We start from the raw sequence: 23,948 nt of genomic DNA on the forward strand, positions 1-23,948 counted from the left end.
AATGACTGGGTCAGCAGCACCAGGGGCAGGAAACGGTCTGCCTTTTTCTCTTGTAAGAAGGCGGTCGCCACTGTTGCTGTACAGCTTTGTAAGGTGGTGTCAGGACTCCAGGTAACACCTCCCCCACCCCCCCGCGCCCAGAATAGATGGCAACTGTCTGTGGCCAGGACTGCAGGCTAAGCCCTGCCCTAGAGCACAGCACAGGTGCCATGGCCCATGTGTGCACTCCCATTAGCCTCTCAGAGTCTCAGTTTCTCACGCATCAGGGCTGAGGTGACTGAGGCTGCCTAGTTGCGAAAGCACCAGGCCAGTCTCTGATGAATCCTAGACTCATTTGTACATATATAGGGGTATACATTAGGGGGGATGATTTTTTTTTTTGTTTCAATCTTCGTTTCCTAAATTAATCTCCCTTTTAAGAGTCAGCCTTGCCACCGGTGAGATGATGCAGGAAAAGTACAGACAGACCTGGGCTACAATCTCTTCTTGCCTCTTTGACCTTAGACCAGCATAGTTTTCTCATCAGTAAAATGTGGACCTTGATACCTTGCCACGAGGTGCTGGTGTGAGGATTACACATAGTAATATTTAAACACTAGGGTAGGTTCAGTAAATGCTTCTTCCCTTGAATGAATCATTTCCTACCCCTGGAACTAAACGGAAAGCAGAACGGAGCACTCCTGGGCCCCACAGATGGTGTTGGCTGCGGCAATCGAGGCTGGACTCCATCAAGGGTTGGTGGAACCCGTGACACTGTCAGGAGAGGGAAGCCGAGGCCAGCTGGAGTCGCTGAGAAGTTTCTTGCTGAAGTTTCCCTGTACACTCTGTACTGGAAAACTTATAAATTGGGTTGCAAAATCATAGTTACTAATTTTGTAGCTTTCTAGAGAACAAAAAAAGAGGCAGAGATGGGAGATAGGAAAAAATGGGTTTCAGAAACTAGAGATCAAAAAGCTGTGGAAAACTGTAGAAAGGATTAGTCAACGAGTGATGTGAATGCTTTATGAGGATAAAACTAGAAAACACTTGAATTCATTAAGTCATGAAAAAAGCCACATTGTTGAGGTTTGTAGAATAATAATCTGTGTGTCAAGTCAGAGTATCTTAATCTCTTTGAAGAGTTTTAAAGAACTCTCCAGCATATGCTTTGGTGGTTAGAAGAGAAAAGGGACTGAGGACAATACAACTGGAGAATAACAGCAGGTCAGATACAGAGCCAAAGCGCTGAATAATGGATTCGTGTCCAAGGAAGGAAGTGTCAGGCGCTTCCTTGGTGCTCGGCCCTTCCACAAACCAAGTAGGGGAGGAGGATGAAACGAGTCCGTATGATTGGATCAGGAGCTCAAAATCCTGAGAGGCTGGAAGGCGGCGGGAGCGCCCTGAATGAAGCTGGGCTTCCCTGCGCGGGGTGCGCTGCGGCTCAGTCGGTGTCCAGACAGAGGCGGTGGCGTCAACTGGCCGAGAGGGACACGCTAGCCGCCCACCATGGCCAGCAGGGGCTATTTGGGCTTGGCCACGCACCTGCAGGCCGAGCCGGGAAGCGGCGGGCGCTGTCAGATGTCGGAGGGGGGGCTTCATGTGCTCCTGGGAAGCGGGGCGCAGGGACGCTGAGATGCGCGAGCGGGGGCGGGCGATAAGTCCAGAAAAACAAGAATGTCGGGCGCGTTCTTCCCCTCCATCACAGTCCTTCCACGACCTTCTTGGTGCAAGAATGGACCATGCTCGAGGGAACCGCCTCCGCCCTTCAGGTCCACTCTGCGCTGCAGGGAGCGGCTCCCAACGCGCATCCGCGACCCTAGGGGTACCCTGGCCTAGGCCACCTGCTGCGCGATGCCCACGGGACCCAGACACGCTGGCCGGATGCACGGGCGTCGCCTGGCAACAGGGCCGCGACTGGATTGGCTGCGCTCGCTCTCGTGACCTCCCCGGAAGTGGCTGCTCCGGGCCCCCGCCCCGGTCTAGGCGTAGGCGGAAGTGGAGCCGCCCGGAGCCGTCCGTGTCCCAGGAGCGCTTCAGCCCAGTCGCGCCTCGGCCCATGGCCGCCTACCCGTACCGCCCGGGCCCCGGGGCTGGCCCTTCCGCGGGCGCCGCGCTGCCGGACCAGAGCTTCCTGTGGAACGTCTTCCAGAGGTGCGGCCGGCCGCGCAAGCGCTTGCGGGCCTCCACTGCGTTCTTCTTGGTCTCAGCCCCGGCCCTTCCCCCGCCCCGTGACCCCGGCCTCCAGTCCGGCCTCCTTCCTGGTGCCCCCAGGCCCCTGTCCCTTGCTCCGTCCCCCCACGCTCCATCCTTGGCGTCCTGTCCGGCCCCCTTCCTAGATCCCCTCGGCCTCTCCCACGCCGGCCCCTGCTCCGTCCCCCCCCACCCTTGGCCTTCTCTCCGCCCCCCGCCTTGTCTCCCGCAGTCCCCAGGCCCCTCCCAAGGTGCAGAGCCGCCAGCCAGGGGTCGCAGCCCGCTCGCCCTGGGGCTCGGCTTCCATCCCTCTCCCCTCACAGCCGGTGCCCGGAGTTGCTCCGGGGCGGAGGGTCTCCCAGGGATGCTTGTTTAGGGGAGCAGAAACGCAGACTCTTCCCCGGCTGCTGAAATGCCAGCAAGCGGGAAAGAAGCCGGGCCGCGGCTGTTGGGCAGGTGACCATCACCGCAGTGCCTTCCGTCCCTGGTCGTCCTTCCAGCGAACGAATGACCCAAAGTGGAGTGACTCATGATCAGGGAACGATTTAGTTAGCTGAGAGAATCTTTTCCTGCTTGTGAAAAGGAGAAAACCTGGTGCAGGTGGAATTCAGCCAGGCCGAGGGAGGGAGACCTGAGAAAGTGGAGAAGCAGCTTGGGTTTCGGCAGGGAGCGTGCCTGGACAGCGAAGGAGGCGCACTTCCTTTTTCCCCAGCGGGTCATGGGACTGAGAGGTCCAGCAGCCGAAGGGAAGGGCCCAGGGAAGGAAGGGCCAGAGTTAATTTAGGGTTGACTGCAGAGTCAAACCTTTGCTTTTGCCCTCGTTTGCTTTTCCTGCGCTTTGAATCGCTAGCTTAACTGACCTTAATTTTGTAGGGTTGACAAAGACAGGAGCGGTGTGATATCGGACAACGAGCTCCAACAAGCGCTATCCAATGGTGAGTGGCACCTGGCCGTCTGGACTTGTAAACCGCAAGGCTGACCACCCGTAGTGAATCACTTTCTTCTTAAGTTATTTCCCGAATCACCAAGACTTAGTTATCATCTCTGGCCCGTGGTGGAGGAGCTTCTGGCTTGTTTTGTCGGGTGGTTTCCTGGTGGTTGTGTCGGTGCCACTCTGAGTCCTTGCCGAGCGGGTGGGGCAACTGCATGGACACGGGGAAAGCCTGAGAAATGGAGGCTGGGGTGTCGGCTTCAGGAGCTCAGGGAGCCCGGCTTTGTAGGGCAGACATCCTTCAGGTTTGTCGAGGGCTGTTGAATTTCACAGGTGACTGCGTCTTGTGACTCCTCTGGAGAGGGGCATCAAGACCCCAGAGACACCGATAGGGAAGCGACTAAGGATACTGGAGGCTCTGACAGCCGGATCGCGGGGAGGTGGGCTTCTCAGTGGGGGATGCTAGTCATTCAGACATGGGTTAGAGGGGGTTACAGCTCTTGGTGCTGGTGCTGGGAGCTCACCGTGGAGTCGCCTTGTTGCTGGCTTCAGCATGATTGATCCGTGGAGGTACTACTGAAGACCTTGATTCCATAAATACCTGGCTGTGTGGCCCTTTTTTTAACCCCTCAGATGCCACTGTCTTTTCTGATTCTTAGTTTGTGGTGCCGTCCAGAGGTGTGGCATTTAAGCCAGAAGGGGGTTGACTTTAAGAGGTAATGAAGATGTTGAAAGGCTCACCTTGCCTAGTGGGAGCAGCTGGTGGTGTGGCAGGCGGACGCTGCCTCACAGCCCTGCGCGTGGCGCGCACCACGGATGTTCCCTTTGTTACTGCTGGTGGATTGGTATTTACAGGTGAACACAGGTAATATTTTCCCTAGGGGGAGTCAGTACTGCTTCCAGTTGAGCTGGTTGTTAAAGCAGATGGTTCTGTGCCCTTGAATCAGGAGCCTGCTGGAGAGAGAATTTTTTTTTTTTTTTTTTTTGCGGTACGCGGGCCTCTCACTGCTGTGGCCTCTCCCATCGCGGAGCACAGTCTCCAGACGTGCAGGCTCCGCGGCCATGGCTCACGGGCCCAGCCGCTCCGCGGCATGTGGGATCCTCCCGGACCGGGGCACGAACCCGTGTCCCCTGCACCGGCAGGCGGACTCCCAACCACTGCGCCACCAGGGAAGCCCTGGAGAGAGAATTTTAACAGAATTGCCCACAGGATGTTCAGCCCTCCATTCCTAAGATGCTTTGAAATCGGTACCTGGTTTAAGCCCACCGAAAAGTGTGTATCAGGACCGTCTCACAGCGGCCCTGTAGAGTCACTTTTCTTGATTTGCCCTGAGGGATTCCCTCAGCTTCTGTTGGGGCGATGTAAGAACTTGCCCCGTGAAGCGGGTAGTAGCCTAGCCCTGAGCGGGACGGGCGTGGCAGCCCCCCTTCCCCCCACGTGGCCGCCTCACTCCTCCCTGGGGGTGTGGTGCCTCTTGTGTGGAGCAACTGTGATGGCTGTTCTGTCTTGTCTTGTCTGTCGTAACCTGAATCTTGAACCAGTCACATTTTCTCTTCAAATTAGCTGCTAAAAATTTTAAATTAAATTTCTGGCTCGCCAGTCCCATGAGCTTAGAATTTGAAGAGGTGACTTTTACTGATAGTCTGAGACCCCTAACTTTCGTATGCTTTTCTCCTCCCATCCAGCATGACCAGAGTCTGCTTTCTTTTGCTGTGCCGTGAATATCTTGTACGTTCCCTTCGGCCCTTTCTGCAGGAAGGCAGGTTATGAATGGGTACAGATCTCTCGTCCTTCCGCAGCCTCAGAGCGCGCGGTGAGCCCTCAGGCTGAGAGCGGGACCAGAATCCGGGTGTGTGCCTGCACCGCTAGGCGCTCGCCCCACCCCTGTGCTGTCCCACCTGTGTCTTCCCGTTGGCGCCCCCGGACGCACAGGTGCCCCGTGGCTCCCACCGCTTGCCGGGCTCTGCTCCTCCCACCCAGGACACCTGCCTTTCCTCGAGGCACCCGCGGCACCTTCCTTTCCTGGATGCTGCCCTTTTCCTCCTCCTGGCTCCTCTGGAGTCGTTTTGCAGCAGTCTCTGGCTACCGGGCATCAGCTTTTGGAGGAAGCTGGTCGAGCTGGCCTCTTGTTTGCAGTCGTGTCGTGTCGCCTCTGTCACCAAGGATGGACACAAGTCAGTTTTCTTCACTGTCCTCGAATTCCCATAGCTGATACGATTGGAGTTATTTTTGACTTTTGATTTCTCCCCCAGGATTGGGCTTCTTTTTTCATATTAGGACTAGAATATTAAGCTATTTCAGGAAATCAGTTTAATTAGCTTGTTACTGGTGGAAAAACTGGAGGTTCAAAGTAGCATGGTTTCTCTCTGCAGTGAGATCTGTGCCTCTGACGCGCTCTGTTAAAATCCAGCTGAAACCGCCCTGAAGAAGTACTCGTGGGTCCTGTACACTGAGTCCTTTATGCAGCTTGTCTCCCCGGAGCGCGTCTGAGAATGACTGCTCGGTTAAGAGGTGTGAATAGAGACAGGACTGTCTTGCCTGCTGTTTGAAATGACATGTCGCAAACTGTCTTCAGTTAGGTGCTTTTTTTTTTTAATCTTTACTTCAGCATTGTTCCTTGGAATTACAGGAAATTAATTTTGCTCAAGCCTCTTTTTTTGTGCTTCTGTAGGTTTACGTTGACATAACATATTGATGTATTTTGAGGAGGCGTTTTTCAGCTGGACTTTAAATAATAATAAGTCATATATTCTTTTAGAGGTATTTTTAGCAAAATAGATTTCATCTCTTCTGGGGATCCCATATTGACTAGCAGTGAGAGAGATCAGACCACATAAGCCGACAGTTCCCTGCTGACTGCCCATCAGGTCACCTCAGTGTCACTCCGTCATAGGCCCAGCCTATGAGGCAGCGGAGGGTCTGGCGTTTACCTTCTTCACCCTGCACCTGCTGTGCTCAGAGCCTGCACGTCCCCGAGGAGGGCCTGCCTGCGTGGCTGCTGGCCGCCTCCTGGAACTTGCTGCCCCTCTGCCTGGGCGGCTCATGCTTGCACTGCAGCTGCGGCGGGCACGTGCTCCCTCGCTGCCTGGAGCTTCCCTGGTTGACAACACGTGCGAGGTGTGGTCTCAGCTTTCGGTGGAGGATTAGGGGCGCCCTGTGCACTCCCCGGGAAGCAGGTGCCTGGTCCCCCCAGATTTTTCCCCGTGCCTTTTCCCTCTGCTGATTTTACTCTATGTCTCTTGCTGTAATAAACTGACTGTGAGTTTTGTGAGTCCTAGCGAGTCATCAAGCCTGGGGGTGGTCTTGGAGGCCCCCAACACAGCCTGTTGTATCTGCTCGTCCCAGAAACCTGTGCAGCAGTGTTTCAGGTGGAAGCAGAGGAAGACAGGGTTGGCTTTATTCCACGACCTTGGCCTTGGGCAGATCACACTCTGGGACAACTGGAGGCTTAGCCCCTCCGCCTCGGGCCCAGCCCATGTCCACCAGGTCCCACATCGCCTGGTACAGAACCGGAGACATCACTCATCTAGCAGAACTGAGTGTACAGAGTTTCACTGTGAGACACTTAGGTTGTTTCTGATTTTCTTCGATGTAGATACTGTAGTGATTTCATAGAACAAGTTTCTAGAAGTGGCGTTTATCAGCTCGAAGGCTGTAGGTGTTGTTATGGCTATCAGTGGTGTTCAGATGGCCTTTTGAAAGGCCGTATTTCCAGTCGTGGCTCTTTGAGGCCGTAGTTGAGGGAGACTGGTGGGATACAGAGTTCGTGACCCTGAAGGGGCACCAGTGTCCTGGCCGATTCCATGCGAGCCCGTAGAACTGCTCTCACCCCTTCCTACTTGGCTCCGCTTGCGGGAAGAAATTCCCAGAAGGGCTGGGAGTCCCAGATCTGATGCAGTAAAGTGGAAGGAGATCGCCAGTGGTGCTGTAAAGAAAAGTCTGTTTTTTTCCCCCAAAGATTCCAGATGAACAGGTATTTCAGTGTGCGTTTGCTGGATGCCATGACGACTTAGCCCGTTATCTCTCACTGAAGTCCAAGTTTGTGGTAACAGGTTGCAATTTCAAGAAACAAAACTCTCTGGAGAGCAAAAAAACAGAATATACTATCACAGAGCAGAGTGGGGTTTTTTCTCATTTGAGAAGGGATCAGATATAAATTCTTTAAATCATCTGTGTGCTTGACGGTTACAGGGGAAAATGCTAAGTGTCCTGATGTTGACCCACCCCTCAACGGAGCTGCGACGCACTCGTACCCAAATTATGGGTGAAAAAAGTTATGTGTACTCAGTTTACATGGAAAATACTGTGTATGTTTCTGTTTTCTTTGGTCTTTTCAGATGAAATTGAGGCAAGACTTACAGGAACAGGGACCATATATTGTATTTCTAAGTAAACGTCTGACAGGAAATCTTTTGCAAGCTGCTGGTTGTGACATTCCTAGACATGTTGTTTACTGGGAGTGTTTGCAATTGGGGCTGGCCTGGAAAATCCGGGTGAGGGGCACTGGCACTGAAGGGAATCTCGCTGCTCGGTGTACCCTGTATTTCCAGCAGGCTCTGTTAGACATGCTTGTCCACACTGCAGTGCATTTTCTTACAGAAAACTGCAGATTTTCAGGCCGACGCTCCAGTGTGTTTAACACTTAGTATAACTGGAATACTAAATGTTGCCCTCACTAGGGGCTGTGAAGCTTTGATGTTTAGTCTGAGAACCAGGCCACAGGGCTTGGCATGAGCTAAACAGTCAATTAACTGTTGGCTATTGTGATTATCCCTTGGTTTCCCTGGAGAGTCAGGCCCCGTTTGGGTAACAAGGGCGGGCCAGGGGAGGCACCAGGAGCCTGCCTCCACCTCCCAAGCTGGACAGCCTGCGGGTCTCCTCTCCACCCCTGACTCAGCCAGGGGTGACCTGCCACTCTGCTGAGCCTCACGGCCCTTCAGCTCGGCTGCCGCTTCCTCTGGTCCACACCTCCCTCTGCCTGGCCCTCACCGCGAAAAGTGCCTGTGTTTGCATCATCATCTGACTATCTTACTCGTGTCACTTCTGTGGAAAACGCGTTCGGCCGTGGCCTGCGTGGCCAGGGGCGCAGCCCCGCTCACAGCCGGGATGGGCAGTGGGCGCAGGCCGCTCAGCGGGGCGATCATTGAGGGCTGTCAGGTCACAGCCTGCGTCCGAGGCGGAGGCAAGGCGGGAAGGAGTCCAGCGGCTGCGTTTGGTTTCTCGGGCTCCTGGTCCTGGTGGGTTATCTCCTGTGGAAACACCAGCCAGGGCAGCTAGAAAGTCAGGAACGGTGAAGAAGCGACACCCTTCTGTGCACGTGGAGTCCCCCTCTCTCTCTTGGCTTCTCTGTAGCACAGTTTCTTTGTACACTGGTTTCCAACGATGCTGACCTTTTCTGGTACCTTTATATACATCCTCCTGCCTGCCCTCCCCCAAACGCCTGTAAAGTCTGCAGAGATGCGCACCAGTGCCCAGGGGTCCCCGCTGCGGGCCAGGCTCAGGGCGCCGCTGGAGCAGATGCAGTGACCGAGGGGCCTGGGTGCGGGGCGCTCAGGAGGGCTCCTCTGAGGAAGCCTTGTATAAACGGAGGCGTAAGGAGAGGCAGGGGTTGAGGTGAAGGTGTGCGTGTGTTTGGGGGGCCATGCTGGGCGTCGGGAGAAGCGCGTGTGGGCCAGGTCGGGGACGTGCTCGGAGCCCAGTAGTCGCGGCCAGGCAGGAAGGGTGCTGCCTCGTGTGTGGCCAGGGGATGGGACTCTGCCACCCAGAGCTGAAACCGTCTGTAGAGAGGGAAGAATGGGGGGATGGGGAGAGACGCTGCTCTCCCGCCCCATAAAAATGTTTTTACGTTGTTTTTAGTGAGTGTAAAAATTGGTAAAGGTGCAAATCACTCTGAAAACAGATCCTTGGGCATAAGGGTACCTGGTGAGCAGTCCATCATCACAGTGGATAAATGGTTCTCAATCGTCAAATCCATCGGTGTCAGCAGGCTCCTTTATGATAGATATTCGGTAACATCCCCTTTACTGCTCTGCAGTGAATTGTGGAACAGTGTGTCCTGCCTTTTCACAGTTTCAGAGAAAATAGTATGCTGCCCAGACTGTCATTTTAGGAGAAAAACGTAAAGCATGGTTTCACGGTGTGCTTTCCAGCAGGGTCGCTGCACGACGTGTGCAGCTGCCCCGGTCCTGGGAGCGGTGGTGCCCTTGGGGTGGGACTTTCTGAAGTGGTAGCTGGTGACGTTCTTAGCACAGCTTAGTGCCATCTTCTCAGCTTACTTGGTGCTGTGGCCCTGGGAAGTTCAGTGAGTATTAAAATAGCATCTCTTGGTTATAAAGTGAACAAGAGTGAGCTTCCAGGTGCAGATCTTCCTGAGCAGCTTTGAATGTCTGGCTGGACCTGAGCGATTCCCCGGGCAGTGTGGATAGGACCTGACAGACCCATCGTCCTGGGGGTGGCGTCCCCTGCGGAGAACGAACCGTGGCTCTAGGGTCTTGATGTTGAAAGCTAATTACTTATTTTCTCTGGCTTCTGGGGTTACAACTGGGGATTCAGAGTTTCTTCTCTTTCTTAATTTCTGCTCTTTGTTTCAGGCACCTGGACTCCGTTTAATCCAGTGACTGTCCGGTCAATCATATGTAAGTAGGGGCAACACCATCCTGCCTGTGCTTCTGAGCTGATTTCTCTTCCGGAACTGCCACCCGCCCTGGCCCTTCACTGAGTCTTGACTTTGAGTTGACTGTCCAACCCGTCCTTCCTTTCTCAGTCTAATGATCTCACATACTTAACGTTTCACACGCAGTCACGTCTCGCATGCCTGTTGACTAGAGGAAGCGTGCGAGTTCTCATGTGAAATGTCTCTGAAGTGGAATGTGCTTCTGACCAAACCAAGAACACTCAGATGACCTGAAAAGACACCAAACGGTGTATTACTTCTCTGTAGCCGTGTTTCACACTGAGTTTTTACCCATTGTGCCTGCAGTTGTATGTAAATGTAGTTAGAAGTTCGTTCTTATTTGGACCTGGAATCAGGCTGATGTTTTTCTCAGTGAAAGGCAGGCCTTACTAAAATAATCTAAAGCCGATAGTCCTGTTCTCATCCGAGTAGAGGCCTCCCTCGCCCGAGGACTCTTCTGAGCCCCCACTCGGGACTCGGGTCCGCTGGGGGACAGGGGGAGGCTCCAGGAATGGGACCCGGAGCTGGGAGGGTTGGGGTGGGCCCCTCGACGGCTCTGCACTGCGGCTCCAGTTCCTTCCTGAGCGCGGGTGCGCCCTGCCGCCGTCATGCTTTTGAGGAACCTCCTTCAGTGTAAAGCGTTTTTATTGTGGCTCCACCAGGGTGTTGGGCTCGCACGCCTCGTGCCCACCTAGCACGATTTAGGGCTGTGGCTGGGTCACCGCCAGCACCTGGGGACCCGCTGGCCGAACACCAGGCTGGGTCCCGGAGAAGCCAGGCCCGCCGGGGGTGTGGGCGCGCCTCTGCTCTAGGTTCTTGCTGATTCACGCCCTTCCGTCTCAGCCATGTTTGACAGAGAGAACAAGGCCGGCGTGAACTTCAGCGAGTTCACTGGCGTCTGGAAGTACATCACGGACTGGCAGAACGTCTTCCGCACCTACGACAGGGACAACTCGGGCATGATCGACAAGAACGAGCTCAAGCAAGCCCTCTCAGGTTTTGGTAAAACACTTGTCTTGACTGCGTAGCTCTTTCATTTTGGAGCCAGGGCCATAAAGTTTATCTTGTTACTTCGTGTAGCTTACTGATTTTGAAAGCAGTCTGTGAAATCTTTGTTTACGTCACACGGTTTTATATCTTCCTGTTACTTACATCGTGAAGGCTGATGCTTGACTTGGAGGCTTCTATACGGTTTTTCATCCAAAATGAGATAAGGGCTATGCAGTAGTTTGTCTTTTGTGAAGTGGAGTGATGTCACAGGCACATTGAGAATGTGGCTTCTGAAACAATTTAAAGTGAACGAGTCAGAAGAAAACAGTGTAGGGCTATTTATATTTCCTGACGTGAAAATACACAGAAAGAAGGTACAATGCCCACAGGGGACGAGCCCGTGAGTTGCGCGGAGCGTAGGCCTGAGTGTGGAAGCTCCCATTCTCAAGTGCATGTCAGCACGCGTGCCACACGCGTGCCAGCCTGAGTGTGTGCCGTGCTGTGAGCAGTGTTCACGTGGTGCCTTCCAGAGCACGCCAGCGGGCCTTCTGGTCCAGCGCCCACGTGGGCCTGAGGGGAACTTGGGGTTTGTCATTTATGGAGGGAGGACTGCGGTCGTCACACCAGCATTCTGGCTTGTTTGACATTCACTGCGCCCTCTGTTCGCAGGGCCCTTCTGGTAGATCACAATGTGCTTTATTCCGACTGGTTCAGCGTTTAATAATCTGAAGTACATTTTTGTGCTTGTGGCTGTAAGGTGCTTCTGCCCTCCCCCCTCTTTCTCTGGGCGTGCGCTTTATGGCTGTCCTCTCGGTCTCTCTTTCTTGCTTTAGAGGCTCTGGGACCCCACAGGGAGTTTGTGTTGTGGGCCTGCCACGCGTGGGTCGGGCTTTGGGCAGGACAGTGACCTCAGGTTCTCTGAATTGAAACTCGGCACGCAGCTGGCCTTGCTGTGCCTCAGGTGGGGGGCTGGGAGGGGGGTGGCCCCCGCAGAGCAGTCCTGGGCAGGAGGGAGCTGGAGGCCTGGCCGGCTGGAACCTGGACCCTGTGACTTAGCTTCCAGACTGGTGACCTCAGGTGTCCCCGAACACAGTGTTTCTAACCTCGTCAGGCCCCGGAGCCCTCTTTTGACTTAGTGCCGGTGACCCTCGCGTCCTGGGAGCTCACGTTGGAATCGCTGAGGTTGACAAGCCCCGGTCAGACCTGGGGCGTTTGTGGCCGTGGTAGGTCCGCGGTGGTCCCTCAAGGTCACGAGCCGACAGGCCCCGTCGAGCTGGGCACAGCCGAGATCCTTCCTGACTTCCAGCTTTTCCTGGAAGAAGTAAATATCCGGTTGCAGCATTTCTTCAGTCATTCCACAAAGTTTCTGCCTGTGATTGGTCCGCCATTTCCCAGGGCCTTCTCTGGAGCCTTTTCTTCCACACAAGGAGCGTTGCCATCCTTTCGCAGGTTACTTGTTAGTAACTGTTAGGAAATGTGCCCCTGGAGTGAAATTGCCTGTTTTGGTTTCCCTCCTAAGAACAAGCGTCTGTCAGCCCAGCTGGGGGCTGTGCTGTAGCCCAGCAGATGCGTGAGGGAGTCGGGGGTGCGGGGGGAGGTCAAGCCCTAAGGTGTCCTCTGATTTCTGCTAGTGCCACACAGGGTCTCAGGCTGCCCTGGCGGGGCTGTGACTGACCAGCGCACCCGTTCATCATTTAGGCTCTAATTCCTAGTATGTGCTACATGCCAGGTTCAGAGACCTGGAAATAGGAAGGTGCATAAGGCCTGGGCCTCATACTCTGCCGGTGTGTGTGTGGGGGGGGGCTGACAGCCCCATCCCCAGCAAACGACCCCGTCCCGCACCCAGCCCCTGGCAGCTCAAGGCCAGTGTGGTTTTTATAAGGAATTTATTTCACGAGAGTGTAGTGAACCTTCACTTCCTCCTTGCTCGCTTTCAACCACTTTCCATCTTCCTGCTGCATTTGCTCTGCCCCCCTTTCATGCTGAGGAGTCCGAGCCGGCACCCTGTCACTTCATCCCTGGATCTCCAGCCTTTGGCTCCCCTGACCGCGTTAGCAGTGTGTTCACAGCCGGGTCGGCTGAGTTAGGCCCCATCAGGTCTCCGGCAGCCTCCGCCCCTTTCTTGGTGCTGTTGGCTCCGTGTAGACACGGGTGGTGCCCTGATCCGGGTCTGTCCTTTGCCATGGTTACTGACTGGCGTCTGGCTTTTCTCCTGGTGCTGAGAGCAGGCGCTGGATGCCCAGTGGAGGTTGCTGGTTCTCAGGAAAGAAGGGCTTGTTCCCTCCATTGGGCATCTGTGCCCTGGAAGTGCAGCAGCGGGGCCGGGGGACACACAGTGAGGGGCCAGCAGGGTTTCCACCTGCCTCACTGACCCTAAAATGGTCTGCTGAGGGGGGTTCACGTCTTGGGTTTTGGAGGGAGGAGCGGGCCCAGAGGCCCAAGAGTCCCAGCGGCCAGTGGAGCCCTGTCTGATTCCGGAGCTCTGCTCTCCCTGCTGCTGTGTCTTTGTCACCATCTCGTGTGTCCTTTCCCAGCCTGGGCAGGAAACCATTGCACAGCGATGGCTTGGGCGGGCACTGCCCTGTCACCGTGTCCCAGGCTCACCCTCACCAGCCGGGCCTCTGTCTCTCTGGGCCACGGGCACCGGTACCGGGCGTGAGGGGGCGCCCATCCAGCACCCGCCCGTCGCTCTTTTCTAAGTTGGGGTCCTGTCTTCTACTCAGCTGCAGGGCAGGGGGCCCTGGATTTAGGTCACAGGACGCATAGAGCACGCTGGCCACTCTGGAAAGTACTGGCGCGTGTTTGCATGTGTGACTCTTTCAGTAGAGTGATGAAGTGCTTGTGCAGGTAATTAACTGTGACGTTCACTCAGACAGTAGGTGTACATATCCTTGCAAAGATTCCAGCGAGACTGAAAACCAGTAAAAATATGTTGGCACCTGGATCTTGTCTCCTGAATAAGTAAGGAAACCACGGTCACACAGGTGGTGAGGTTAGGAGGGAAGGAAGGGGAAGGGCTTAGAGCCGCCCCAGGGCGTCCTTGCTGGAGGCCTTCCAGGACGCCCAGCAAGCTGAAGGTGGAGTCACCTGGGTGACCCTTGGAGGGCTTCAGTGTGTGTGAGGCCGCCCTACTCCTCACAGCCTCCTGTCCTGACCTCCTGTCCTGACGTCAGTGAGCTGATTGAGGCAGGGGAGGGGCCGTCAGTCAACCTCCGCACGAGGTCTTAGCCTGCGAAGCCTCCTCCAGCAATGAGTAACCCAGGGCAGCCCAGTTATTCACAGCTTCACCATTAAGTTAATACGGTAGGAAAATTCAACAATAAGGGGCTGTTAAGGAGGCTGAGTCCACAGGGTCCAGGAGACCCCTCGGGGCGAGGGGCACGGCAACTGGTGACTGGGTTACTCCGGACCCTCCAGGAAGGGGCTGCTGGTCTCTGAGTGAGTCCCTCCTCGGGGTGGGGCCGGCACTGCACAGTGGCCACCAGGCTCTCAGTGTGTTGCAGTGTGCTTGCAGCCGGGGATCCCTGGGGCCCACGTCCCCTGGGGCCCATGCCGTGTTCTCTGGGGAGGGAGAGGCTGGGGTCTGGGGAGGGAGCGTGGGTACTGACTCTGCTCTTCTCCTCCAGGGTACCGGCTCTCTGACCAGTTTCACGACACCCTCATTCGGAAGTTCGACAGACAAGGACGGGGGCAGATTGCCTTTGACGACTTCATCCAGGGTTGCATCGTCTTGCAGGTACTGGCTGCGCGGGGCCCGCAGGCGCCGACTGCGGGAAGGGACGGGACAGCGAAGCAGGCGAGCAGGAGTCAGACACGGAAACTGGTTCCGGAACTTAGAGAAGTTAGCGTGCTGTTTGGAGGAGTAGCTGGTCGTTCTGTTAGACGGAGGTGCAGACAGCAGGGCCCCTCCTGCCCTGGAAGCACCGGGAGCTGTCCTTCTGGAGGGGATCAATGGCCTCTTTGCATGCATACCCTGCTATTTTGGTGTGTCTTATGAGAATCGGGTAAGCTGCTGTCGTGTGCGCTGCTGGCTCCTAAGCTGGGAGCCGTGCCCTGAGCGCAGGTGGCCTGTTCGGGTGTTAGACACAGTGTCTGGCAGGGCTGGCGATCACAGTGACCACCGCCTCGCGGTTCCCTGCAGTGCTTCTGTGGATCCTCCTGCGGCCTCCCTGCCTTACCCAGGAGAGAAGTAAGTGCAGGCCTGGACAAAGCACCCAGGGGAGCCCCTCCTAGGATGGAGGGCACGAGCGCTCGCACCCACGCTGGCTATTCCCGCACAGGCCCTGCTCCTGTTTCTAGGTGGGGAGCCAAGGCCCATAGAGTTAAGCTTTAGAAATGCAGTGAATTGGTATAAACCCTCATGTCTTGCAAAACTTTTTCTTTTTTGACAAATCTCAAAAAAAAAAAAAAAGGGCTTCCCTGGTGGCGCAGTGGTTGGGAGTCCACCTGCCGATGCAGGGGACATGGGTTCGTGCCCCGGTCCGGGAAGATCCCACATGCCGCGGAACGGCTGGGCCCGTGAGCCATGGCTGCTGAGCCTGTGCATCCGGAGCCTGTGCTCCGCAACGGGAGAGGCCGCGGCGGTAAGAGGCCCACGTACCGCAAGAGAAAAAAAAAAAAAAGCAGAGACAACAGTATAATGAACCCATGTGCCCATTATTTAGATTCAGCAGTTATCAACTCATGGCCAAGTCTACGTAAGACTCTGTGACACCCTCCCTCTTAATTCTGTCACAATTCCATTTATGGGAAGCGAATGTGTTTTCCGTAAGTATTTCAGTAGAACCTATCTCCGAAAGATACCCTTGCACTTCGCATTCAAATCGAGGTTACATCTTGTTGGTTTTAGAATCCACAGAGGGGTGTGCTAGGCATGAGGTTATCAGTATAATTTCGAATTTGGGAAAGCACTCTCAGGTTTTTTCCCTGTTAAAGTGATAGTTCAGTAAGTGAAGTTTCTCTGCCTGGTCTGCTATCCCGATTTCTTTCCCGGGGAATCTGGGCCCAGCAGTCCCAGTCCCTCAGTGACTTGGAGAGCATTTAAGCCTCACGTCTCTGAGAAGCGGAGAGCCTAACCCTACCCTGTCTCTCCCTCTCGGTGTCTGGTGAGGCAGGATTACATGTTTGCAATGTTGTCGGCACACGTTAGGAACAGGTGTAGCGTGAAAGTCTCTCACTAGGATCTGCGTCTGGATTGTTGTGGGCTTAGGATTTTCATCTGAGGTTACGTCCCATAAGTGACCACCTCATCCTTATATCTCTGCCTAAGAAAGGGTCATCACATGGCAGCATTCAGCCCCCAGAGTAGCAGCATGTGAGTCCCCTGAGGAGTTCACGTGGCGCCTCTGCTCGTCTGTGAGCGGAGCACAGGCCAGCCGGGAGGCTGCCCGCAGCTGGTCATTGCCTCTGGGCCATGCTGGAAGCCTGCTGCTGCCCTGCTCCCTCCCAGCCTTGGAGAAGGAGCCTAAACGCTGGACAGAGGTGGGGAATCGAAAAGGAAAGGCTAAGCTGCAGGCCACATGTAAAAAATCCTCAAAAGCCCTCAAAAGCGTTTTCTTTTCATCTGCCTCTTTCCAAAAAGAAAAAGGCTTTTTGAAAATTGTTTTCTACAAAGCAACGTGGAAACTTGTAGAAATCTTCGGAAAAGACAGTTAAGTGTAAAGAAAGGGAAATCGCCCATCGGTCTCCCGGTGGGAGGTTACTGCTGCTGGTGGTTTCTGTGGTTTGTGTCACGCCAGTGTTTCACACACAGGAAGCTCCTGGCTGACGCCCGTGTGGACTGTCACCTGTGTCAGCCCGTATGCTGTTGGCCGTCAGCCTGCCCAGCACAGGAGAGGGGTGGAACCGGAGAGACTGAGGTGCAGGGGACACGGCTCAGGGGCCAGGCTGCAGCCTTGCTCTCGGCCCCTGGGCAGGTGGACAGGCGACCACCAAGGTCACGATGAGCCTGGGGCACTGTCTTCTGTCAGGAGGATTCTTCAGAGCCTGCCATGGTTGCCCAGCATCTGTCATTTGGAGTGGTACTTACCTAACCGTCCCTGCTCTCAGGCGGCCAGGCTTCTGAACAGACTGAGGCGGCGCCCTGGGGGTGTGGTCAGACAGGAGGTGGGCGGGCGGGCCCTGAGCGGGGAGGGCGGCTGGGCTTCAGCCAGCGTCCTGGGCTGGCACGAGGTCATCCTGCCCTTCTGGCCCTGCGCTGGGCTTCCCCTGTTGGGCGGCAGGTTCTAGAGGAGGAGCCCAGTGGGGGCTGGTTTCCCTTTGTCCTGAGCGGCAAGTGGCCAGAGCAGAGGGGAGCCTTCAGGGAGGCCCCCCCGGAGGACAGCCTTCGAGTGGGAAGGGAGGACCCAGGCTCACCACCAGGGACTTGGGAGGCCAGGTTCTGGGGCCAGAGGGCTCCGCCAGGACCCAGGGCCGCGGTGTGTAGTGGAGCTGGGCTGGCGGCCCACCCGCCTACGCGCTGCTGTCCTGCATCTCCTGGGTGGACCGGCCTGGCTTTTGAGGGTGGTCGAGGGCACCTCGCCCGTGGCCCTCTGCGGGCAGAGACGTGAATGCTTCTGAAATTGGGTTCCTGAATGCCCTTTTACCAGTACAGTTGGTTCCTTCTGTTTGATAAGTATTAGATCTAAACACCTGCTGTTTTTTCCTCAGAGGTTGACAGATATATTCAGACGCTATGACACGGACCAGGACGGCTGGATTCAGGTGTCGTATGAGCAGTATCTTTCCATGGTCTTCAGCATCGTATGACACTCGTCTCCTGCGGATACTGACGGGACTTACGGAAGAAAAGACTGAAAATGCCAAATCTCTTACCTGTAATGAAATGGTACACAGATGAGTTAGATACTGTTCCTCCTTTAAATTTTGTATGATTACCATTTGGGGACCCAACTGTACATATGTGGATAAGCCGGTTAATGTTTTGCAATTGTAACAGTAGTTATATCGTTACTTAGATACATACATTTGATTTGAGGCTGTTTAATTGTGCCATGAGGTACGATACAATAATGTTACAGGTACTCAGCTTGCAAAAAACTCATCATGTGCTTTTCTAGATAGCTCCAGTTCTAGAGTGGAAATACTTCATTAGCCAATAGGAATTTTCAATAATACGGAACTTGCACAGAAGGCTGCTCACGTGCCTTACTTTTTAAAGGGGTTTATTGTGTTCATTTGAATGTGCAGCATAAGCAATAAAGCACATGTGCCCTTGTCCCCATCCGTCTCAGCTCTGCTCACCTGGAGCTCCAAGGGGTCCGGCACCTTCTGGGGTGCACCCTGGCTCTGCTCGTGGAAGTCCCGAGATTCATCCATCCACTATGACAGGAGGTGGTTTGCATTTCGTGAAACTTCTTTGGAAATACAAACCCAAATTTGATGTAGAAGGGAATGGGTTTTCCTTCACTTACTAATGATGCACCTCTGTGCCCTCTGATCGACTGTTAATTACGGCTTTTCACACATGAAAGCAGAAGGAGGGATGCAGTCAGCCCCCCACGTGGTGGGCGCACAGCCAGTCCCAGGGTGGCCCTGAGCCTGCCCCCACGGAATCGCTTCAGGCTCTTTCTGTCCCCTCACCCTTTAAGTGTGCTTCCCCAAACCAGGATTTGGGGCGGGGGCTGTGAGGACGTTGGGATTCTGGGTGGGTGGCAGTGATCTATAAATGGGTCTGGGGCATCAGAAACTGGGTATCCGTGGGGTCTGTTCTGGGGGACCTGTGCTGGTTGGGGATGGAGCCTGGGGGCTGTGGGTTTCTTATCTGTGGTGTCTGATTACAAGGAATGTCACTGACCACACGACGGGGGTCGAGGTAAAGAATCTGTGTGGCTCAGACTGGCCTTGTGAGCTCATGGAGGAGGGTCCAAGGGGGTCTCTGAGGATCTCCACGCCTTTCCATTTGGGTGCCTCTCTGTACTTCAACACACTTGTGAGGACAGCAGCCCACGATCCCAAGTTGTACTCAGTGAGGTCAGTCCCCAAATTCCTGACTCCGTGAGGCCTGGGACCTCCAGGTGCTCAGGTAGACTCTTCCAGCTGGTGCCCCACTGCCTCGGCCCAAACCGCCGCTTAGCCTGTCTCCCTGTCCCCCATTAGATGGAGCTGTGCATAGCGGGGGCCCCTCCTCCCCCACAGGTTCCCCTTTAGATGGAGGCATGGACGGCGGGGCCCCTCCTCCCCCTGGGAGGCACTGTGCTCATCTGTCCCTTGAGCTCTGGCCTGCAGACACCCCAGGCTCAGAGTGAGGGCAGCAGGTGTCCAGCCTCTGTGGACTCTGTCCCCCTGTGACGTGGGAACCCCGCCCTCCACGTACTGGCTTTCCTGTCCACCTCTTCCCCCATCCTGCACCTGTGGCACCTTGGACTCTGGGTTCATTCCGGATTCCCAGGAAGCTGGAACCCCTCAGACTGGTCTCAGGCAACGGCAATTCATGGCTTCAGTGCGGAACCTGCCCAGTACACAGTTTAATCTCCGAGGATCACTGGGGGCCTGACAGAGCGGACCCTGAGCGGCCTGCTCTCAAATGCATGTCAGCCTTGGGCAGGGGATGGTGCATGCGTGGTTAGGTGCCTTCCTTGATTCAGGGAAGCGAGGGGAAGGGGAGATGCGGAATGTAAAGAAAGGTCTGATTGTGTGGGGTACAAATGTACTCGGGTGTGTGGCACAGACAGAGGTGGGTGGTGCACAGGTGCAGTCAGGTGTGTGGTAGAGACACACACTGCACAGACCCTCAGTGGAGTCTGTGGCCTGAACCAGTGGACGCACGTTGAGGAGGGGGTGGGGACGTGGCTGCGATGGGCTTAAGGTCTGGGGGTTCCGTCCGAGCCCCAAGCCCCTGCCCAGGCGGGCGTGCAGCAAGATGAGGACTCCTTTCCGCCAAGGCCGCACCTGATTGGTCTAGCGCCAGTCGGCCACACGGGGGCAGTGCTGTCCCGCCTGCACGGATGCCTGACCCTGGTGCTTCATCTAGATCCAGAGGGGTGACCTCGAGGGACAGCCAGCGTGGAACTTACAGAAGCAACAGAGAAACCAGAGGGAGTGGGGGTCAAGTGAGGGTGGCAACACGTCTGCAGCTTTTCCTCCAGCAGGGTGCTCTGTTCTCAGGCCGTGCCCAGCCCCCTGGGAGTCGGGGCTCGGGGATGGGGCAGGGGAAGCGGCCTGGCCTCCGGGAGGCTGCTGCCCGTGGTGCCTGTCCGTCTGCACCCGGCGCTCCGCCCCGGCTGCCTGCTCTCGTGCTCCATCTCTCCACGTGCGCCGTGTGCTGATGAACCAGCTCCCCGTTTGACTTCTGGGGACACGAAGCATGTGCTCAAGACTCCGGAATTCTGGCCCAGGTTCAAAGTCGGTGCTTCACGAAGAGGAAATAGTCCAGGGCAGGTAGGACGGACTACCTGTGGCCACCACCCTGGTCACCACTAGTCACCTCAGCCGGCTGGGAGAGTCACCTTCCCGGTCCAGGTGAGCCTGGTCAAGGGAGGACCAGGTGGGAGGTCTGGGGCGGGGGTGGAGGCTGTCACCCCTCACCTGTGGAGGGTCGGGGGCTGCAGGCAGCGCTGATGTCAGATGCACACTCTCTGCAGTGTGGCTGAGTCGGTCCCCGTGGAGTCCCCGCTGGGTCCTCTTCCTGTCCCTGAATTCGTCTGACCACGGCCCCCAGCCCACAGGGGCCGCCCTGCTGCCCTGGAACTCGAGGACCAGAGGGGCTGGGGCACCGTGTGCCCTCCTCACCTCACACCACCTGACGGAGGTGGGCCCAGGCCAGCTCGGAGTTCACCGCGTGGCTCCATTTAAGAGCACGTGAGTGTGCGAGGATGCGTGTGACTGTTGGATCGGTGTCCAGACTAGAGGCTCCAGGAAGCCAGCCCATGACTCAGGTCTGCCCCTGAGATTGGGAATGTACGTACCTGGTGGGAAAATGGGTAAAGGTGGAGATTCTTACCTGTTGTACATGTGTTAAAATATACGTAACATAAAATTTAACATTTTAACCAGTTTTAAGTGTACAGTTCCCTGGTATGAAGTACACTGACAGTGTTAGCAACCATCACCACCATCCATCTCTGTAACTCTTCATCCTGTAAAACTGAAACTCTGTCCCCGTAAACATCCCTCCCCCTCCCCCGGCCGCCGGCCCCACCGTCCTCCTCTGTCTCCAGGAATCTGACTCCTCTGGGTCCCTTACGTGAGTGGAATCCTACAGGATCTGTCCTTCTGTGACTGGTGTATCTCACTGAGCATAATGTCTGTCCTCAAGGTCCATCTGGAAGCCTGTGTGGGAATTGCCTTCCTTTCTAAGGCTGAATAATGTTCCGCTGTGTGAACGGACCACCGTGTGTTTACCCTTCATCTGCTGATGGACACTTGGGCTGCCTCCACCTCTTGGCTATTGTGAATATGCTGCTGTGAACTTGGGTGGACGTACATCTCCTCGAGACCCTGCTTTCAGGTCTTTCAGTTATATCCCCAGAAGTAGTGGATTATATGGTAGCTCTATGCTTAATTTTTTGAGGAACTTCCATACCGTTTTCCACAGTGGCTGCACCGTTTTACATTCCCACCGACAGTGTGTGAGGAAGGATTCCTATTTTTCTACATCCTTGCCAACACTTGTTATGTTTTGACAGTAGCCATCCTAACAGGTATGAGGTGGCATCTCATCTGTGGTTTTTATTTGCATTTCCTTAATGATCAGTGATGTTGAGCATCTCTTCATGTGTTTATTGGCCATTCCTGTGTCTTTGGAGAAATGTCTGTTCGCATCCTTTGCCCATTTTTAAATTGGTTGTTCGTCTTTAATTGTTGAGTTGTAGGATCTGTTCATATGTTTTGGATATTAATCCCGTGTCAGATACATGATTTGGAATACTTTCTCCTATGATAGGTTGCCTTTTCACTTCACTGATAGTGTCCGTTGATGCACAGAGGTTTTAAATTTTGATGTAGTTTAATTGATCTTTTTTCCTTTCTTGCCTGTGCTTTTGGTGTTATATGCAAGAAAGCTTTGCCACATTCAGCCATGAAGCTTTTCGCCTATGTTTTCTTCTACGAGTTTTATGTCTACTTTAGGTCTTGGTCCCTTTTGCGGTAACTTTTGTATGTGGTGGTAGGTACGGGTCCAACTTCATTCTTTTCCAAGTGGATGTCCATTTCCCCACCATTTGTTGGAAAGACTGTCCTTTCCCCATTGAACGATCTTGGCACCCTTGTCAAACAACATTGACCATATGTGTGAGGATTTATTTCTGTGCTCTCTATTCTGTTCCGTTGGCCTATACTTACCCGGTTTATAGATAAAAAAGTGAAGGCCCAGAGAGGGCCCACAATTTGGCCGAGGTCACATGGTAAGTGGTGGTTAGGCTGGGATTCGGGTGAAGGGTGCCCTGGTCCTCGCCCTGTTCATGCAGAGGTGGGGAGCTCAGGGGGCGCATCTGACCCACCCACTCTTCCCACCAGATGACACTCCACACCAGCTGCGCTGGGCCTCACCTTGTTTGTATAGGTTCATGCTAGCTGCCAGCAACTCAGGGAAGTTTTAAGATGGCAAAGGTCCCACTGAAATTGCCTTCAAACAGTGCAAAGAACCAGAGAGGGAAATACCTGCCCCAAAGACCCAGACAGGGCAAATTCCAGGGAAAAGCTGACAGTCCCCTAAGAGCCAGGGGAGGCTCAGAAGAGCAGTGGCAGCAGAAGGGGTTGAGGGGGACCCTACACAGCGGGGTGGAGGAGAGCTGAGGGACCCTGCAGAGCAAGCCCCATCCCCCCAGAGCAGGAGGTCGGAGAAACCCACCACCTGAGATGGTGCCCACAGGTACCCACTGCCCAACAAGCCCACCACTCTGTCCATTTAGGGCAGTGCCTCCCTCTTGTATGAAGCTCAGGAAAGTTCACCTGACATTAGTAAAAGGGGCAAAGCAGGGACTAGAAGGAACATCTCAGAACCCCTGTCGTCTACAGCCAGTATCTCAGAGGTGACCAAAGACAAGGCATCCATTAAAAAAGTACCAACTCTATAAAAAAGAAATAACACAGAATGGAAATAACTCAGAAATCAAAGATAGAATATCTGGAAGGGAAAAAGTTACGAACAAAAACTGTAGGGAATAAAAATTCAAAACTGAAAAGGACCTTTTCCAGAGCTAACGTTGGTGAGGTGAGGTTTGGAGGACAGGGTGCAAAGAGGACCACCGGAGCCCAGGACAAGGAGGAAGCACAGGTGAGCTGGGGTGGACCTCAGACGCAGCAGGCAAAGTGGGTTCCACCCTGCAAGTCCTTGGTGGAGCCGTGGTCAGCTGAACAGGAGACAGTTTCTGAGAAACGTTCCTCCCATGTTCCTTTAACTGGGAAGTTCCTGGAGAATGTGCTCCAGCAACACAGAGGGAGTCACCCTAGAGGAGGCTGGGGTCCTGAGTGGGCAGTGCCTGGACGGACCATGCAGGTGGGGTGGGGGACTGAGACAGACTGACTCATAGAGCCTGCGGAAGGCTCATTCCACGGGGCCACCAAAGGATGTGGAGGACAAGGCAGGTTCAAAGAAAACCAGGCGAGTGAGTCATTGTTCAGTGGGGGCCGGGGTTGTGCATGAAAGGAAATAACTGTAGTAAGTTGGCCTCCTCCCTCCCCTCCCTCTCCCCTCCCTCTCCCCTCCCTCTCCCCCCCTCTCCCCTCCCTCTCCCCCCTCTCCCCTCCCTCTCCCCTCCCTCTCCCCTCCCTCTCCCCTCCCTCTCCCCTCCCTCTCCCCTCCCTCTCCCCTCCTTCCCCTCCCCGCCCCCTCTCCTCCCCTCCCCTCCCCCGTCTCCTCCCCTCCCCTCCCCCTCCTCCCCTCCCTCCCTCCCCTCCCCTCCCCTTCCCCCTCTTTCTCCTTACCCCCTTCTGCCCCCACAATGGCTGGTTCTGGGCTGTGAGACTGTAGCAGGTTAGGGTTAGAGATGAAATTTCCTGCGTCCTCTCCCCCCAGTAAACCCAAATGTCAGCTAGCCAGGGACGGTAGGGGTGGCCTCTGCCTTAAGCTGAAGGAAATGACAGGACAGATATTCAGGGAGGAGTTCCAGTCAGAAGGAACAGCACCTGCGAAGCCCCAGGAGCAGGCAGAGGAGAGGGCAGAGCCTGGAGGCTCTTGGCTACACCCTCTTCACAAGCACGGGGTCCTGTGGATCCTGACCCTGAAGGGAGCTCAGCTTCAGCAC

At 55.1% G+C, this 23,948-nt stretch overlaps 1 protein-coding gene across 2 annotated transcripts; it reads left to right on the forward strand.

Moving 5' to 3' along the window:
* Window positions 1–1,974: 1,974 nt before the first annotated feature.
* Window positions 1,975–17,988, forward strand: PDCD6 (programmed cell death 6). Of its 2 annotated transcripts, none has more exons than XM_079917381.1 (6): window positions 1,975–2,130; window positions 3,043–3,104; window positions 9,692–9,736; window positions 10,618–10,776; window positions 14,391–14,500; window positions 17,413–17,988. In XM_079917381.1, the coding sequence occupies exons 1-6, from the start codon at window positions 2,036–2,038 to the stop codon at window positions 17,509–17,511; spliced, it is 570 nt and encodes a 189-aa protein (XP_079773507.1). In that variant the 5' UTR covers window positions 1,975–2,035; the 3' UTR covers window positions 17,512–17,988. The 2 variants fall into 2 exon arrangements, with proteins under 2 accessions (XP_079773507.1, XP_079773508.1); XM_079917382.1 differs by having other exon boundaries at window positions 10,618–10,770.
* The last annotated feature ends 5,960 nt before the right edge of the window (window positions 17,989–23,948 follow it).

The sequence above is a fragment of the Stenella coeruleoalba genome (assembly GCF_951394435.1).
Source record: "Stenella coeruleoalba genome assembly, chromosome: 3".
NCBI classification, from domain to species: Eukaryota; Metazoa; Chordata; class Mammalia; order Artiodactyla; family Delphinidae; genus Stenella; species Stenella coeruleoalba.

Bases quoted from the DNA above. Each gene is read 5' to 3' on its own strand.
- PDCD6 (XM_079917381.1), top strand. From the start codon at position 2,036: ATGGCCGCCTACCCGTACCGCCCGGGCCCCGGGGCTGGCCCTTCCGCG. The intron at 2,131-3,042 runs GTGCGGCCGGCC...TTAATTTTGTAG, and splicing joins CTGTGGAACGTCTTCCAGAG to GGTTGACAAAGACAGGAGCG. The intron at 3,105-9,691 runs GTGAGTGGCACC...TCTTTGTTTCAG, and splicing joins CCAACAAGCGCTATCCAATG to GCACCTGGACTCCGTTTAAT.